The 13,091-nt window shown below is 40.6% G+C and overlaps 1 protein-coding gene across 2 annotated transcripts in view; it reads left to right on the top strand.

The window, feature by feature from the left end:
* Positions 1 to 13,091, top strand: part of LATS1 (large tumor suppressor kinase 1) — a 41,079-nt gene extending 27,988 nt beyond the window's left edge. For both annotated transcript variants that reach the window (XM_045010610.1, XM_045010609.1), the window contains exon 8: positions 10,349 to 13,091. In XM_045010610.1, coding sequence (XP_044866545.1) covers positions 10,349 to 10,855 — 507 coding nt within the window. In that variant the 3' untranslated portion in view covers positions 10,856 to 13,091. The remainder of the gene's footprint in view (positions 1 to 10,348) is intronic.

Genomic DNA, 13,091 nt, shown 5'->3' with positions numbered 1-13,091 from the left:
TTGTTACACAGCTACCTGCTTGCATTATTTCCATAGTTAGGAACGTTATTCACTTATGTCATTTCTGCTTTCTAAAGTCCCCGTTCTGAGTGTCATAATACCTGACAAGGAATCAGATAAAATTACAGCTGCAGTCGGTCACACATCTCTTACCCAGGTTAGTGCCAACATTATCCCCATTAGTTCAGCCATTAGTGCAGTCACATAATTCAATAGCCTTCTAGATTTCTGGATTCCAAAATTAGGACCACAAAAGGCTATTCCTACTCTGCCCAGTGTTGTCATCTTTTGATCCGTCTGTATAAACTTGGCAAAGGTGGCCCCGTTTTTCATAAATAAGTTCAGAAATTGCATTGGTCATAATGTGTAGGTTGTTTCCCTCCCTCTTTTTATTTATTTATTTATTTATTTATTTATTTTCATACAATTCCAAATCCACCAATGGAGGAAATCTCATTTCCTGTGACTAAAAATGTTTAGTTCCGTTTTTTTATTTTTATATATCTCCTTTAATCATTTTTTTGACCCTGATAGTATAAGGACACCCTGGTCCTCCAGGTTAGGGGTTAGGCACAGGGCTAACAACCTTGTCCGATTAAAAATTGACCATTACTGTGTGGGATGGCCTTCAGGAGTCAGTGACCCGTATGACTGCTAGTGGTGAAAGCCGAAAGGAAGCCACTAGCAGGAAGACTAAAGTGCTTAATGCCAATTCAAAGACCAAATTTGGTTTTTGGAACATACGGACAAGGTACGAAACAGGGAAGCTAGCTCAGGTCACAGCAGAGATGAGACGCTACAGCTTACAAATTCTGGTGTCAGCGAAAGCAGATGGATGGGATCAGCAAGATTAACAGCAGCCTAGGATGAAACTTTGCTGTTTTCTGGACAGGATGATGGACAAGACCATAAGGGTGTTGCCATCCTTTTGAAGAAGGGAGTGGAACATTCCCCGCTTGAGTGGAAGTCCATCAGCAGCAGACTTATGAGAGCTAGACTGAAAGGGAAACACAATAATATCACCCTGATTCAGTGCTATACTCCGACAGATGGCAGTGATGAAAAAGCAAAGGACAAATTCTACCTTGCATTACAGGCAGAGTTAGAGAGAGTACCATGCCATGACCTATCGTCATGGGAGACCTGAATGCCAAGGGCAGTAAGGACAAGGCAAACAATGACAGAGCAATGGTAAGACATGGGTGTGGCACCATCAATGAAAACGGAGAGAGACTTGTTGATTTCTGCAATATGAATGACCTAGTTATTGGCAGAACCCTATTTCAACATTGTGAAATTCACAAGCTGACATGGTGTTCTCAAAATGGCAGAGATAAGAACCAGACTGACGATATGATGATCATTGAGAAATGACGACACTCACTGACAGATGTGAAAGTGAGAAAGGGAGCAGATGTTGGCAGTGACCACTACCTTGTGAGAGCCTCCATCAAGCTAACTGAGAAGTGTGGGTCCACCAAACAAGGGACATAGACATTATGACGTTGACAAGCTAAAGTCCCCATAAATACGGAAAGTCTTCATTCTGCAGTTAAACAACAGGTTTCAGGCATTTGCAGATAATGAAGACAAGGGGAATGTAGATGAGGAGATCAACAAAAAGTGGGACAAAGTAAATGGAGCAGTGAAGCCCGTCTAGACTACAGGCAGAAGAGAAGGAAAGAGTGGATCTCACCCACCACATGGAACACCATAGAAACCAGGAGAGCCCTGAAGAAAAAAGCTTTAGACACAAAATCCCAGAAGCTAAAGGACAAATACCACCAGCAGTATAGCAAGGCACACCGTGAGGTCAAATGCCTTGTGAGAGCGGACAAACAACATTATATTGATGATCTGTCAACACAAGCAGAGGATGCAGCTGCTTGTGGTGAACAAGGAACCGTCTTCATGGCTTAATTATCAGTGGTAAATGGCAGACACCAACAAACATTCTCATCCGGAACAAACAAGGCCACCTACTGGCAACAGAAAAAGAACAAGACATGCACTGGACAAAGCATTTAAAAGAATTGCTGAACAGAGAGCCACTTAAAGAGGAAGCAAACATCCAGGAGGCAGAAGATCTTGATATCAACACAGACACCCCCCCCAAACTAAGGAAGAGATCATTCAAGCCATCAACTCCTTAAAAAATGGGAAAGCTCCTGGCAAGAATAGCTCGAATGCAGAATTGTTCAAGATAAATCCTGAGTTAGCAGCATCTATCCTGGCCCTTCTATTTATATGAGTCTGGGAAAGGGAAAAAAGTGCCAGATGAGTGGACCAATAGGGTTATAGTGAAGATATCAAAGAAAGGAACTCTCAGGGATTGTAATAACTGGCATGGTATCACATTTTTATCTGTGCCAAGCAAGATATTGTGCAAGATCATAATCCAGCATATATGAGAGGCAGTTGATAGTATTCTCAGACAAGAGCAAATTGGTTTTCGGAAAGGGCATGGATGCACAGATCAGATTTTAACTCTATGAAACATAACAGAACAATGCTTAGAATGGGAACGGCAACTCTACATAGACTTTGAGAAGGCCTTTGATAGCTTTCACAGGACCAGCCTATGGTGCATTCAGTGGGCATAGGGAATCGCTCTCCGTATAATCAACATCATCAAAAGCGTCTATTCCAACTTTATATGCAGTGCAGTGAGCTCAGTTTTGAAGTCAGAACAGGAGTACATTGGGGTGAGTCATGTTTGCAACCTTTTTCAACATTGCCATTGACTAGGTAATGCGGTGTACAACAGAAGATATGCCAAGAGGCATCAAATAGACACCCTTCTTATCCCTTGAAGACCTGGACTTCGCAGGTGATCTCGCTCTCCTATCACATTCCCAACACCATATACAAAAAAAAACTATACTCAACACATTCAGCTAGCAAATTGGACTGAAAATCAACCACAATAAGACAGATATCGTGACCTTTAATATTGTCTCACCGTTACCAGTACGGATAGAGGATCATATTCTCGGTGTGGAAGTAGAGAAAAACATCACCAATGTAGAAACATTCACATACTTGGGCAGCACCATCAGCCAGGTTGGTGGAACAAGCCAGGACATCTGGAACGGAATCAGTAAAGCCAGGAACACCTTCAGGAGCTTAAATACAGTCTGGAAATCATCAAAATACAGCACCAAAACCAAACTCAAGATTTATCAGAGCTGCATACTTTCAACACTACTTTATAGTGCAGTATGCTGGTGAAATGAGAAAGTATGACCTGTCCAAACTGTCTTCATTCCATACAGTCTGCCTCAGAAAAATCCTCTGTATCTTTTGGCCCAGAACAATCTCAAATGAAGATCACACAATGCAGTCAAAAAAATATGAATGCCATCATTCCCAGGAGGCGTTGGAGATGGATTGACCATGTGTTTTAGCAATAAGATGGACACCTGAAGGCAAGTGAAAACAAGGCTGCCCAAAAACAACATGGGCGAAGAGCTGTAGCAGCTGAGCTGAAAAACCCTGGGGCCCAGAGGGGGAACCATTGAAAGACTTGCCAGAAACAGACAGGAATGGAGGAGCTTAGTCGCTGCCCTAAACACCAGAGGCATAATGGGGATGATGATGTTGGTTGGTTGGTTGACTGATTGATGAGTATGAGGCAGTCTATGGCAATCCATATCACTTTGTCTACTAAGCTTCCAGTAATACTTGTAAATCAGTTGTGTACTTCCATTGTCATGATTCCCTTTTACCTCTGCCCAGAAAATTAGAGCTAATAGTTTCATCCTTAGATTTATAGGTGCTTCCGCAGTGGTTGTTTGCAGCACACACACTAATGATGATGTTGGCCAGCAGTTCCAAGTTTCTAAGAGTTGTTTTTGAGACTGAATCAAAAGCTTGGCATCTGTAGTCTAAAACTGGTCTTATCAATGTTTAATACATCATCATCATCAGTACCTTTTTAGCTGCACCCCATTTGTTTCCAGCTATGCTTTCAAGTAAGTTCATCCTACTTCTGTACATTTGTATGATTATCTATGTGACCTTTCCAAATTAATTTATTAACAAACACTATTCCTAGGAACATAAGCTTTTGAACTGATGTTTTTTTCACCATAAAGAAATAAGTCCCAGTCTTCCCTTTTTTTCTTCCTGGTTGAAAGCATTCCCTTAGTTTTTTGCAAGCAAGAATTTAAATCCCCAATCCCTTCCCCACTTGGAAATCCTCTGGATTGCCTCATTTATCTTTAATATGATTACTTTTAGTATTTATACTTAGTCCATATAGCACAGTCATCTGTGAAAAGGGAAATAGTTATTCCCATCTGCACAATTTCTGGGAGGTTATTTATCATAATGGAAAACAAAATAGAACTACAGTCGAACCCATTTATCTCGACCTTGGTTAACTTGCCAATCGTATTAAGTCGACGTTTTAGAAGTGGAACCGCCAAATTCTCTCTTTGTCTTAGCATTTTCTCATCGGTTATGTCGGTTCTTTTATGTCGTCGTACCCTAATATCTCGAGCACAAAAGAGGGCCAAATTTGCCACTTAACGTCTGTTATCTCGATCCCCATGACCAATCGTGCGTCTTATATATTAGTATATAAATAAAAATGATCGTACTTGGTTCACTGCGCATGTGCTGAGTTCACGTAGCACGTGATCATGGTCCGTATGGTCGTTCACTCCCATGCCAGTTCACTCACTCTTGTTGATCTTGTCTGAAGGATAACATGCTGTAGCTATTCTGTTTATTTTTTCCCTTCTAAAAATGTCTGGAGGTGTTGAGAGAACTGGACAATCAGTCAATAGAGAAAAAGTATGAAATCATACTGCAGCTAGAAAAAGGAACAAAACCGGCAGACCTTAGTCGTCAGCATGGCATTCCAGCAAACACCATTTCAGGATGGAAAAAGAAGGCCGATGTGATAAAGCAAATGTACGAGAAGTCTGTCTTTGATCCAGCAAGAAAAAAACTTAGTGGCTGAGCACAAAGATGTCGACGATGCACTGTTTCAATGGTTCACAAATACGCGAGCAACAAACCTTCCCGTCAATGGTCCCTTGCTGATGGAGAAGGCGGACATCCTTGCTGCAAAGCTAGGACACCCTGACTTTAAAGCAAGTCAGGGGTGGCTGGATCGTTTCAAAAAGAGGCACAACATTGTCTTCAAAGCAATTTGTGGAGAGAGCGCTGCGGTTCAACAGGAACAAGTGGATTCATGGCTGAAGACTCAAATGCGCACAATTTTGGATACCTATGAGACTCGGAACATTTTTAATGCTGATGAAACTGGGGTGTTTTGGAAATGCCTTCCAGACAAGACTATGGCGTTTCGTGGGGAGGCTTGTCACGGTGGAAAAAAGTCGAAGGACCGACTTACAGTGCTAGTTGCTGCTAACATGGATGGAAGCCAAAAACTCCCGCTCTACGTTATAGGAAAGTCCAAGAATCCCAGATGCTTTAAGCAGACCAAAGTTCTCCAATGTGATTACGATGGCCAGCCAAGCGCCTGGATCACAGGAGATCTATTCAGTGCATGGGTGAAAAAGTGGGACAGGAAGTTCCAAGCAGAGAAAAGGAAGGTGGCACTGATCGTGGACAACTGTAGAGCTCATCCGGATGTTCCTGGTCTCAAGGCCATTAAGATCTTTTACCTCCCACCTAACACAATGAGTAAGCTCCAACCAATGGACCAGGGGATAATCCAAGTGCTTAAGGTGTACTACAGGAAAATGTTGATGCGCCAATACCTGCTCCATGATGAAAAGAAGGCACAGTACACCCCTTCCCTTCTAGATGCAATGAACTTCCTGAGATCAGCCTGGAATGACGTGAAGAAGGAAACAAACTGCTGGATGCACTGCGTCATTCAGGATATTTCCGATGATGAGTTTCAGGCACAGTGCCGTGCAGCCGCAGAAGAACTCGCGGAAGTGGCGGGAAAATCAAGCCTTACAGATGCTATCTTGGAAGAGGAGGCACAGGAGTTAGCCATCACTGTCCAGGAATTCCAAGATTACATAGAAATCGACACAGACGTCGTTACTGATGGCGTGATCACCGATGAAGACATTGTATCAAGTGTGCAGTCAGCACAGGCAAGCACATCTGCATGCGGCAATGACAAAGAAGATGAAGAAGATGCGGACGAAGATTTGGAACCAATTCCCTCAGCTGGTGAGGTGGTAGAAATGCTACAGAAAATTCGACGGTATGGTTCTTTTGTAGGAGATGAAACTGTTTTAGACAGCATAAATAATATTGAAGCATTTGTTTTCAAGCAGACTGTTAAAGGCAAAAAGCAACAAAGCATTTTAGACTTTGTAAAGAAACCATAGTAACCGCGTGTACGATACTTTTCAGAGCTGTGTCAGAGTGAAATGACTCGCGAATTTAATTTTGACACTGGTTAGCTTTTTGTAAAAACGAACTACACCCCGCACGTTTTTTGTGATTTTGTGAGCGATCTTTGTGTTTGCAATGTTGGAGAATATAATAAAGGTTTGTATCGAGAATCGACGGTGGTTTGTATTGTATACTGGTAAATCTCTGCTGTTAGTTGGTGCACATATGCCTTTTGTTGTTAGCAAACATGTATGTACATTTTTATAGCATGCTGATCGCTTCATCTCATTTATTAACGCACATCATGTACATAAAGAAATTTCAAGCACATGTTAATATATTGCCGCCATATTGGTTTTCGTTTATCTCGATCATCGGTTATCTCGACGCTTTTTGGCAAACCCCTAGGCCGGCAACATAACCGGGTTCAACTGTAATAATACTCCCTTGTGGAGTTCCATTTGTAAGCATGTAGGTTTTTGATGAAGCTGTTCCCACTTTGACTTGTATAGTTCCATCACTTGAAAAGTCCCTTTGCCACCAAAACATTCTCCCTTTTATTTCAATTTTGGCTAATTTACATTGGAGGCCTTCCCTCCATACCATGTCATATGCTTTTTCAGTGTCCAGGAAGACCGATATCATAAAGTTCTTAGTTCTTTATGCTTTTTTGTACCTCCATTTCTAGTCTCACTATATATGTTCAACCATGCATCTTCCTTTTATGAAACTACTTAGTACTGTTATAGTATCATTTTTCTCCAAGTATTCCACTAGTATAATTTTTTACCATGATTTTCCCCACACATGATGTGAGGGCAAACTGAACTGCTAAGGCCTTGCAGCTCCTTTATCTGAGCCTGCTGAGCTCTGATTGGCTGTCACTAGCCCTTCTAACCCTTGAAGGACCTGGTGTCTCTAGCTTTTAGGATGAGTGCTCTAGTGAGGTCTCTCTAGGTAGGCCTGGAGGACCCACCTTTGTTGCTCTTTTCCTTCGACCTTGCTGCTTCCTAGGGCAGGGTGTAGTGGAGAAGTATGGCCTCTAGAGAGGCTACAAAGGCCTGGTGCTTCCCAGTACAACCAGATAGTTATCTTTTTCTCTTACCTTCTTCCAGAACTTAAGATCAGTAAAGAGCATATTCCTCAAGAATGGTAAGTCACATAGCACAACTAGATTCAATCCTGAATGACTAAAACAAATTACCGTATATGCTCGTTCATAAGCCAAGTAAAAAAGGGAAGCACCAGAGATGGGGGTTGGCTTATGAATGGGTATAGAGAGGGAGAGGTGGGACACAGCCCCTCCCCCCCCCCCCCAACAGAGGGAGCCAAGGAGAAGCAGCACAGCCAGCAGAGACAGAAGGGAAGAGGCGGGGCCAGAGTGTCTGCTTCTGGCCACGCTGCTCTCCCACCAGCCTCCGAAGCAGCTGCAGCTCCGGAGCACTCTGTGGCTGTGCCGCCCAGCCCAGCCCACTGGAACATGCTGCGGCCGCACCACCCAGTCTGGCCTGCCGGAGAAGGCTGCGGCCATGCTGCCCAGCCTACCGGAGCAATCCAGCCAGGTCAGAGACATCCTCCCCGGCCCTGCCCAGATAAGGTGTGAAGGGATGGGATGGGGAGAGTGTGAAGGTCCTGGGCTAGGGGTGGGGTCATGTGGGGGGTGGTCACGGGTTACACCCCTGACTCCCAGCTTCTCCCCCGAAAAAAATCCTCCCCCCCCCCCCCCCCCGAGTTGCTGTCCTGGCCCGTTAGGGTAAGCAGCTGGCGGGCTGGGACACTTCATTTACTTAGGTTTACCTCCATGCCTGCGGACACTCAAGGTAAACCATCTCAGCCCACCAGTGGCTTATCCTAATGGCCTGGGAGCCAAAGTTTGCTGACCCCTGAATTATAGGGTCGGCTTATGAACAGGTTATAAAAATTTTCATTTTTATTTATCAATCTTAGAGGAGTCAGCTTATAAATGAATCGGCTTATGATCGAGTATATACGGTACATATTTTTATTTTTAAATCCATTAGAGAAAATATTGGTAAGAAGATTTAGAAGATAATGCATGTTATTTACAGTCCTATTTCTAGGCCCTGGTGAAACCCTTAAAAATCTTAGTTACAAAAGAGAAATATTAGATGGCATCAGAAAGTTTAGCCAGATAAACTGTATAGAATCTCCTGGTCTTTCCAGATTCTGTCTCATGGTTCCTGTGGGAAAATAAGTTCATAGTTTGTTTTTGTTTTTAATTTATTTATTCATTTATTTTTAAGACTAGAAAGGATCATTATAATCATCTAATGTGATCACTGGCATTGACAAACATCTGTAAGCACTGTAGTGCTGGTAGGAATAACATGCCATAGAATTTCACCTAGTAATTCCTACATCAAGCCCATAACTTCTGATTGAGCTACAGCATATTTTTTAGAAAGATATCCAATTTTGATTTAAAGACTTCAAGGGCAAAAATCCACCATATTCTTAGGCAAGTTGTTCCATTTAATTACCCTCACTGTTAAAACTTTGCACCTTATTTCTAGTTGAACTTGTCTAGCTTCAGCTTCTATACCTTGGATCTTCTAATGCCTTTTTCTGCTACATTAAAGAGCCCTCTACTATCCGTCTTCTCCCCATGTAGGTTCTTGCAGACTGTGTTGGAGCCATCTTTTAATTTTCTGTTGGATAAATAGATTACGTTTCTATAGTCTCTCACTGGAGGATGGGCTTTCTAGACCTTTAATCATTCTTGTTGCTCTTTTCTGAACCCTTTCCAGTTTGTCAGCATCCTTTTTAAAGTGTGTACATGAGAACTGGACACAGTATTCCAGTAATAGTCTCACTAATCCCATATACAGTGGTAATACCACCTTCTTACTTCTCAATATTCCACTGCTTATGCATCCAAATATCACATTAGTTTTCTTAGATCTGGTCTATATTGCAGACCTCCATCAATAGAACTACATCACTCAGGTCAGGGATGTGGATTTTTCACTCCCTGAGTAATGTAATTATACTGACCTTCCCTCCCTGTAGACAATGCTATGTCAGCAGGAGAGCTTCTCCTGCCAACATAGTTAATCCACCTCCTTGAGAGGTGGTAGCTGTGTCGATGGGAGAGCTCTCTCCCATCGTCTTAGAGCATCTTCATTAAAGCAATACAGGGGCACAGTTGCATCGGTGCAGCTTATTCAGTGTTTTAAGTGTAGACTTGCCCTTAGTCACAGCATCAAATTGGGAGCTCATGTTCAATTCATCTATCATGACCTCAAAGTCCTTTTCAGAGACAGTGTTTTCCATAATAGTCTCCCCCCGCCCCACGTAATTGTGACCTACATTCTTTGTTACTAGTGAACTACCTTGCGTTTGGCTGTAGGAAAACAAATATCTTCATCTCTTAAGGCTTGTACTAGCGCTTACTTCGGTATAACTTCAGTTGCTGAAGGCTATGGAAAACCACCTCCTTGTGCAACATAAGTTACACTGACCTTAAGCACCAGTGTGGATAGCACTGTGTCAGCGGGAGAAGTTCTCCTTTCGACACAGCTACCGCCATTCAGGGAGGTGGATTAATTATGCCAACTGTAGAGCTCTCTCCCCTGGGCATAGTGTCTGCACTAGTAGTGCAGCTACATATGTGATGCTGCAGCAATTCTACAGTAGACTAGCCCTTAGTCAGTACAGGTTCCCCATCTGTACAGTGAGGATAATAGTGCTTTTCTTCTTCACAGGGGTGTTGTGAGATAAATACATTAAAGATTTTGAGGCAACTTGGATGCTCTGGTAAAGGAGGATCCTATAAGTACTGGAGAGAGAGATGATGGCAAAATAAATAAAAATCAAGTGTGGGGGCTCTTGAGTTTTTAGGGGAAAACACTTATTAGGTGTTAAATGATCACTCTTAAAACAATTTTCATTGTGCATTTCATACTTGGGGTTTTGTTTTGTTTTTTAAAACAAATTACAAACAGAAAATGAAAAATTAAACTTCATTTTCTGATCTTTTTACACTTTCTTTTTAAAGGTTATCAATTGGCAAACAGCTCTTCACATCCCACCTCAAGCTAAATTGACTCCAGAGGCTTCTGACCTTATTATCAAACTCTGCCGAGGGCCAGAAGACCGCTTAGGCAAGAATGGTACAGATGAAATAAAAGCTCATCCATTTTTTAAAGCTATTGATTTTTCAAGTGATCTACGACAGCAGACTGCTTCATATGTTCCTAAAATTACACATCCCACAGACACATCCAATTTTGACCCAGTTGATCCCGATAAGTTATGGAGTGATGATAAGGAAGGAAATGTAAATGACACACTTAATGGATGGTACAAAAACGGGAAACACCCTGAACATGCTTTTTATGAGTTCACATTTCGAAGGTTTTTTGATGACAATGGCTACCCTTACAACTGCCCAAAACCCATTGAATATGAATACAATAATCCACAAAACTTGGAGCAGCAATCAGATGACGATGATGAGCAGGCAGGCAAAGGGGTTCAAAATCGTGATCTAGTTTATGTTTAGCAGAGAAGCTGAAGATATTTGAACCGTGTGTTTTGAAGTTGGGATTTTTCAAAAATCCCCTGTGATGAGAGAATTAACATAAGATTGCTTGGGTAAATATATGCACACTTTATATTTAAAAAAAAAAAATTACCATTATCACAGAGTTCTGTATTTTTCCTTTCTGTACATTTTGTTTTCCCAAAATGCAGGGAAATCATTTTAAAACGTTAATTTATTCCAGCATTATTAATCATTAATTTAGAAAATAATTGATGTTAGGAAAAATAAATTATGAACTGAGTTTTATGATCAGTTCTTTGTACTTTAAGTACTCAATATAGGAAATAGTGATTTCTTAAAAGGAGATGCCTGTTATCTATTTGTACATAGGCTAAATAATTTTTTTTTTAAATCTTTGTTCCAGACTTAAACAGTTCTGCCTTGCTTTGACCAAATATAAATCTTATCATACACTTACAAAACTGATACCTCTCTGATACAAGGCTGCTGTACCGTGGCTTCCCACAATATCAAGCTCCATTGTTAGCTTGATTGTTAGCAAAATTAAGCCTGTTTGATAAGTAATTCCCAGTTACTACAGCTTTGAAAATAGGAAGCATCAGTCTCTGTTGTAATGTGACTATAAATGGTTAAAAAAAACTTAGGGTTTTTATTTATATTTAACTTAAAATTATATTGAAAGCTATAACTAGATTTAGGGCACTGTGATACCTAAAACCAGTAATAGTATTTACTTAGTAGCAATTTAGTTCTCTCCCTGTCAGCCTCTCTTAAAGATGTGGGAGGAATAAAGCTTTAGAAAAAAATAGCCTGAAATCTGCTCTAACTTCATTTTTTGACTGAAGCCAAACTGTGCTGTCTCTAAATCAGAATCTCTAAATCAGAATCTGTTCCAATCAGAATAATTATAGCTTGAAAAATTGTTTTTAAAATGGTTCTATTTCTTGCTCCAGCCTTTTAGTTGGTTATGAGGAAGGATTGAGAGTATGATACATGGCTTTCATTAGGCTTTTGTGCTGCGAAGACCAGTTTTGTGTGTTAAACCTTAACCAGTGGGAAACACTGCTGTGCGTGTACCTGGGAACAAACAAGTTAAGCAGTTTGTTTTTCCCCTTGTTACATTTCTGTCATTGACAGTTTAATTCAAAGCAGATTTACCTCTGTGGTGTTTGATACTGCGATAGCAGATGCATATAATTCTGAATACTGGTTTCATGGCATTCAAGCATGAGCAGAAGTTCTAGTATCACAGCCTTAAGATGCAAAATTAATAAGCCTTTTGTGATGCTCAGAGGAGAGAACACCACTAAACAGCTGTCCCACTCACAAGACCAGCAGTTGTTTTCACTCACAAGACCAGCAGTTGTTGGAAAGAGAGAGTAATGCCCCTTGATCCCATAGCCAGCAGTTTTTTTGAGGGACAGAGGGAAATGTAAGTTATTTTTTTTTAAATAAATAAATAAAAAATTAAACATACTTTTAAACAACCACAGTTTCCCCACTCCTGGGTTGAAGTCCCATCTGTTAATATCAATGAGACATTTTTAACATCAGTGCATCTTGTTTACTCTAATCATCCAGGCCATTATACTAGAATTCTTGCTCCCTAAGCATCATGAAACCACACTCAGAGCTGGTATCACAGCAGTGTAAGGAGTACGTGCAGTACCACTATGGTGCTATCATGATAAATGTCTTTTAAAAATCATTTTAAGAAGAGTCCTGTTTTTTATGGATATTTACTTATCTTTTCACCATGGTAGATGCTTCAGAACAGAAAGATATTTATGTAAAAATATGCATTCCTTATAATAAAAAAAAAGCTATTTATCTATAATCTCAATAGGACATGAATCAGTAAAACACAATTCAAGTCCTGTATGCCTGTCTAAGCTGTTCTGTCTCAACATTTCTAAGATCTATAATGTTTAGCTTCAACATTATAAAATGGATGCAATATATAAATACTTCAGCTTTTTATTTTTGTTTGTAAAAATAGGCTTTATTTCACAGTAAATAATCATTTAAAGGACTGTCTTCATTCATAATGTTGGTAAGTGTCCCAGTAAAACTGGCAGTTTTAATCTCATTTACTTGTCCTGCAGTAAAGTGTAATATATTACTAGTTAAAACCAATTTAATCAAGTGAGCATTATTTGTGGGCATGTAATAAATAAAACTTCCTTAGACAATATTGTCACCTTTTAATTACAAATAAAATTTTTATAATTGA

This window comes from Mauremys mutica, chromosome 3, assembly GCF_020497125.1.
Source record: "Mauremys mutica isolate MM-2020 ecotype Southern chromosome 3, ASM2049712v1, whole genome shotgun sequence".
Taxonomy (NCBI): domain Eukaryota; kingdom Metazoa; phylum Chordata; order Testudines; family Geoemydidae; genus Mauremys; species Mauremys mutica.
This window is presented reverse-complemented; position numbering and strand designations above follow the sequence as displayed.